The sequence below is a fragment of the Rattus rattus genome, chromosome 4, assembly GCF_011064425.1.
Source record: "Rattus rattus isolate New Zealand chromosome 4, Rrattus_CSIRO_v1, whole genome shotgun sequence".
NCBI classification, from domain to species: domain Eukaryota; kingdom Metazoa; phylum Chordata; class Mammalia; order Rodentia; family Muridae; genus Rattus; species Rattus rattus.
The window spans coordinates 112,866,920-112,872,919 of NC_046157.1; the positions used below are offsets into that span (position 1 = coordinate 112,866,920).

General features: G+C 50.0%; 1 protein-coding gene across 2 annotated transcripts in view; it reads right to left on the reverse strand.

Moving 5' to 3' along the window:
• The window catches only part of Fam178b (family with sequence similarity 178 member B), an 85,927-nt gene extending 80,570 nt beyond the window's left edge, over positions 1-5,357 (reverse strand). Inside the window, exons 1-3 of one of the 2 annotated variants that reach the window (XM_032899512.1) lie at positions 5,136-5,357; positions 3,845-3,906; positions 947-1,060 (exon numbers count right to left, since the gene is read on the reverse strand). In XM_032899512.1, coding sequence (XP_032755403.1) covers positions 947-1,060; positions 3,845-3,906; positions 5,136-5,351 — 392 coding nt within the window. In that variant the 5' untranslated portion in view covers positions 5,352-5,357. The remainder of the gene's footprint in view (positions 1-946; positions 1,061-3,844; positions 3,907-5,135) is intronic. The other variant, XM_032899511.1, reaches the window with a different exon arrangement.
• Positions 5,358-6,000: the final 643 nt, after the last annotated feature.

Consider the following 6,000-nt stretch of genomic DNA (forward strand, 5'->3'; position numbering starts at 1 on the left):
CAGGCAGATCTCTAAATTCAAGGCTGACCCGGTCTACAGGGCAAGTTCCAGGACAGCCAGGGCTACACAGAAGTCTTGAACAAAGAAAAAGCAGAGCAAAGCAAAACAGAGAAGCAGATTCCTGCTGCCCTCCACACCTACGTCACAGCAGCCCTGAAGGACTAAGCGTCATACGATCTCAGTCACTGTTCTGTTGCTGTCAAGTGACACCATGACCAAGGCAGCGCTTAGAGAATAAGGCAGTTAATCAGGGACTTCCTCCCAGAGTAGTTCATTATTGTTATGGCAGGGAGCATGGCAGGCTGGGCTGCTGGAGCTGGTGCTGGAGCAGTAGCTGAGAGCTACATCCTGACCCACAGGCAGAGAGACTGGGCCCACCATCAGCTTTTGAAACCTCAAAGCCCAGGCCCACTGACACACTTCCTCCAATTCTCTAATCCTTTTAAAGAGTCCACTTCCTTGTAACAAAGCATCACATATATGAACCTGTGGGGGCCATCTTATCCAAATACCACACACAGAAAACAGACTATCATAAAGATGGATTCCGTTGATGTCCCCCGGCATCTCAGACCTTGTGGCAGAGATAAATTCAGCCCTTCCTCAAACCATAGCCCAATGAAATCAGAGCCAGCAAAGCTGAGGACAGCACTGATGGCCATCTTCCTTCCCCTAGTCAGGGGAGATGAACAATTTCCTGTGGCCATAATCTCCTTCTAGGCAGTTTTCAGTTACGACTGTGGTTTCTGTGTGCCTATTCCCCATGAAACAGAGCTCTGTGAACTTGGCTGATAACTGGGCTGCTTTATCATCTGTCTCCTAGAAGGCCACTGGCCCTCTGAAGGCCAGCAGCAGGTGACTCTGTTATCTGTGACTCTGGCTATAAGAGGAGGAGGTGACACACATTCCAGGTGAAACTCCCATCCCTACAGGGCTTGGCTCCTACCTGTGCTCAGGTGTGAGCACTGCTTCTCTGTCGTCGTCATCACGCGTAGAGGACTCCAGCCTGGGATGTTCCTGCTGCAGCAGCTGCTCCCATTCCTGCTCCAGGGCCTGCTCCCTTTGGGGGAAAGGAGAGTCTGAGCCAGTCACTGTCACTGCTACCTGAGGCCCACCTGCAGGCCCCAGGCTGCAGGTCACCCCCACCCCAGAACACAGCATGGCTAGGGAGTGAAGACCACATGCTGGAGCAGGCTCTGAGACTTCTCCTGCAGGACAGAGCTCTGCTTTGTCTCCAGTGGCGATGGGGAAAGTAGAGAGTGTCTGCCACACAGTGTCCAGCGTGTCTATTTGTGGATCTTGTTTTGACATTCCCCCATTCTCTAACACCCCCAGAACTGGGTCTGCTCTTCCATTACCCCAGGGCTCAGCACATGACGAGAGGAGGCTTGTCCTTTCAGGTCCTTGGCAGCCCCAACTCATCACTTGCACCGCCATCCTCCAGAGGCTGGAGCCCTCCCACCCCTGCGCACCCTTCTCCCTCATCCTTTGGCCCTTTCCAGCAACAGAGAGGGTAGGAGTGCCATATCTCCTTTCCTCACCCAATGAACTTCGCTCCCACCTCTGGCCAGCCTTTGCTAAGGCCCTTGTGGACCCATCATTACCCTGCTGGACCCACACCTCCATGCTATGCCCTGCATGTAGTCTGTCCTTTCCACACTCGTGTGGAAATGTACATTTCAGAGAAACACTACACAGACAGGTAGAGGGCTATCAAGAGGCACTGCGCTCTGAGATGGAGCTCAATTATGGGTGAATACTTTTTTTTAAATGCTGTTTTCCTGCATTCCCTTCCATCTGCCATGGGGGAGAAAACATAAAGCTTTCACTAGACATTGTACAGACACCAGCACCATGCTCTTGGACTCCCAGAACCACAAACCAAATAGCCTCTCTTCTTTATAAACCTCCTGGTCTCAGGTATTCTGTTACAGCAACAGAAAACGGACTAATAGATTCTTTCACTTCCTCTGACCCTAACAGTCCTGTACAGCCCTAGAGAGCATAAAGCACCCTTTAGCCTTTGCTGTCCTTGCTTCTGAAGGCTGTTGAAAAAAATCTGGGGAGTCCTCACCCTCTACCTGGCCCTTCTTGGGGGTCCTTATAGTTTTCATAGCTCAAGATGAAAACTTCCTTCTCCTACCAAGGTCTCTATCACGTGTTCAGACCTGACCATTTCTGGTTCAGGTGAGCAACTCTTCTCAGGTCACATGTCTAAGTCTTTATTCCTCAAACAACCTAGAGCCCAGCAGCTCTGGCCACAAGACCTGAGCCTGCACACCTCCCACCCCCTAACCTCCAAGGAGCCCACTCTCTCAGCTCTGCTAGTTCTCAGCACTGTACCCTTTCTTCCAGGGCAGTCCATGTGAGTCTTTTTTTTTTTTTTTTAAATTTATTTTTGCTTATATGAGTACACTGTAGCTGTCCTCAGACACACCAGAAGAGGGCATCGGATCCCATTACAGATGGTTGTGAGCCACCATGTGGTTGCTGGAAATTGAACTCAGGACCTCTGGAAGAGCAGTTGGTGCTCTCAGCCTCTGAGCCACCTCTCCAGCTCTGTGTGATCTTTTTTATCATGCAGAAAAGAACATTTCTGTCTCTTGAGAAGCTCTCAAGACCCAGTGGGTGTCTGTGTCTGATGACTTTACCACATCACCTCTTTATCTATGGCCACATCCCTCCTACCTGTCAGCACCCAAATTTCCTGTCCCAGCTGCCCCCCAGGAGCAGCATGGTCTGTGCTATCCGCCTTTACAAGACAGCACCCCTCCCTCTCCAAGGTTCAAAGGCAAGCCCTTCTCAGCAGTATGGAAGGAGCCAGAGTCAAGATGAATTTCAAGGCAAGTAGAGTGGCACCATCAACTCCCTACATCAAGTCCCAAACAATAGCTTTGAGATATTAAAAGCCCAAGTCACTATGTGGAAGAAGAAGGTGGACTGACTCTGAAGTGGGCAGAATGCATAGAACCAGAGAAAACGCTGTTAACCCAGTGTGCCTAACTACATTCTGTGGGCAAGAAGGCAGGGCATGGGTTCTAAGAAAGGATTCTGAGAAGGTGCAGGCATAGATACTTCCAGAGGGAGTCAAGAGGCAGGAGCTCCACCTGCACTCAACATGTGTGTACACAGACCTGCATTGGGTCTATGTGCACACATGCACAGGAGAGAGTTAGGTCATGAGAACAATCTGCTTACAGTACATCAAACAGCCGGCCAGCAAACAGGCCCCACATGTGAGCAGCTGTTCCTGGACACCTTACAGTGCATCTGCTGTGCACAGGAGGAGCCTACAGTTCCACTCCAAAGGCCCCTCCACACAAGTCAGCCTTCTCCCTGAAAGGTCACTCCAAAAGAGACTGACCGGTGCAAGTGTCTGACACCAACTCTACCCCACTAAGACATGTCTACATCTGACCAATATGACTTGTGCCTTCAGAAACTGCAGAGGGGAACAGCCATGCTGAGCCCCGGCCTCTTCATGAGATGTGATGGCTGTGAGCAGGAAGAAGAGGAGCAGGACCAGATAATGTGAGAAGGAAATTGGCCAAAGGTGTTCCAGCACCGGGACAGGCCAAAGGCCAGGCTCCTTGGAGGGGACATCTTGTGGCATGAACTGGGCAGGGCTGGAGGCTGGGAGGAAGAAGGACCTGGGATAGGGGCTTTGCTCCTCCTGTGGGTGGGGTCCCGAGCCTCCATTTTGGACCTGCTTACAAGCCTATGAGCACACAGGGCAGGACACGCCTGCTGGGAAAGGCTGCCTATCCCACATAGGCTGCTCAGGCCCTGGTCTACCAGTCTTTCACAGAAATGGCCCGCCCCATCACAGACCTCACATACTCACCTCTTTTCTTGCAGTAAGTAATCTAAATTATTGACATAGCACTCCGAGCCCCCAGACGAAACCTGGAAAGACAGGACACAGGTATGGGAAGGAAGGGAAAAGCAGGTGGGAAGATTGATGTTAATGTATTCTGCTCACATTTCTTAACATATATATGATTTTTAAAGATCACATGATTTTTAAAAAAATTCAAAAGTATGAAGGATCTCTCCCAGTGCCCGCCCACAGGCTTGCGTGCTTTCAGATGTTGCTATACAAACACACACAAGCAGTAATTCAGTCCCTGTAACTCCGTAGACATAGACATATGCCTCATACCTCATCCTGCACTTCGCTCTTTCCAATCAGAAATACATCTTGAGTGTCATGCCAAAGAGACTGCATATGTAGGCATGTGTATGTATTTGCATGTATGTATGGATATGTGTGAATACAGCATACATGTGCGCACACACAGGTGTGTGTGTGTGTGTGTGTGTGTGTGTGTGTGTGGTGTGCTCAGTTAACATTATCAGGGTATTCTTACACATGGCTAGAACATAGTTTCCTGGTTCCCCAGTGGCAGGCATTAGGTTACTGGTAATCTTGGGTTATGGTAAAAAACGAAGCACTATGTTTAGAATAAACTTCCTGAGCCCATGGTCCTAAAGAGTGTGCCACACTCTACTCCCCACAACATCACTGAAGTCTTACTTAGGATCTCTATTATTGAACTTCTGTCATAGGCTTTGTGTGCTACCAAAACTGGATCCTGATACTGAGGTTCCTATTTGCTCCGAAGCCAACCCCTAACCTTAGTCAGGGAAGTCTTGAGGGGGCTCATGCAGAAATGCATTCGATCTGCTGTTACCCCATGACTTTCATGAGTAAGAGTTAGGAGTGGGGGCTGGAGAGATGGCTCAGCGGTTAAGAGCACCGACTGCTCTTCCAGAAGTCCTGAGTTCAAATCCTGCAACCACATGGTGGCTCACAACCATCTGTAATGAGATTTGATGCCCTCTTCTGGTGTGACTGAAGACAGTGATTTATATATAATAAATAAATCTTAAAAAAAAAAAAAAAAGAGGAGTAGAAACATGGGGAGGAGTGAAATCTGACTTGAAGCCTGAACTCTTGGCTATGAGACTTGGGAGATGTAAGGTATGTGATCAGCAAGAATTGGAGAGACTGGGTGTAGAGTGAGAGTTGGAACATGACTGTAGAAGGGGTCAACAAAAAGGGTTGGCTTATGAGAGGTTACTGAAAGGAGAGGCCAATGAGGAGAAGCCAAGATGGCCACTGGCTTGCTTACCTCCGGGGTCCCAGCCTGTTGTTGGCTTGGACCTGACATGTTCCAGAAGAGCTCCTCCAGTGAGGCCAGCTCCACCTTCTGGTCTGAATCTGGAAGGTCCATCTCCAAGTCCTCCAGGGGCCTCCTTCTAGCAGGAGGTACTTTCTTGCTCTTGTTTAGGAACTCTACAGGTGGTGGGCTCCAGTCAGTGGGGAATGAGTCCCGAGGCATCTGCATCTTGGGTCTCTTCAGTGATCTGGGAGTTAGAGCCACTGTGGGGCTGCAGAGCTGTGACACTGAGTGGAGAAGGAGGTGGTCCAGGGGCTGCACTTCAGGCTAGGTGAAAGGATAGGCAAATGAGAGGCTGCCTGGACTCCTTTGCATATGTAAGGAGTCCACCCCGTTAGTATGCAGGACATCGGGCCACACTGGGTAAGGGGAGAGCCAGCTTGCAATTGCTATGTGTGCACGGCTAGGGTTGTAATCCTCCAAATGGCTGTCTACAGCCCTGCCCTCATCTTATCTCTACCTGTGCAGGTGATGTGGCCTCTCCACAAGGAAGGGCTAGCAAAGTCATCTGCAGCCACACTGGAAGCCCCTGGGATACTCTGTCCTCAGTGGAGCTCCTTACAGGTGAGGTGACCGCCAGAAGGAACCTAGAGATTCTAGATCCCTGTGTTTCCAGAACAGACCTGGTACCCAAGAGGTCTCTCTCTCTCTCTCTCTCTCTCTCTCTCTCTCTCTCTCTGTGTGTGTGTGTGTGTGTGTGTGTGTGTGTGTTGGTGGTCTATCATGTCCCCCAAATCTGCCCAGACCTGGCACATGGTTAGGGTCCATACGTTTGTCTTGAACAAAGAGCATTTTAAAGAGATATTGGGAGTGCCGG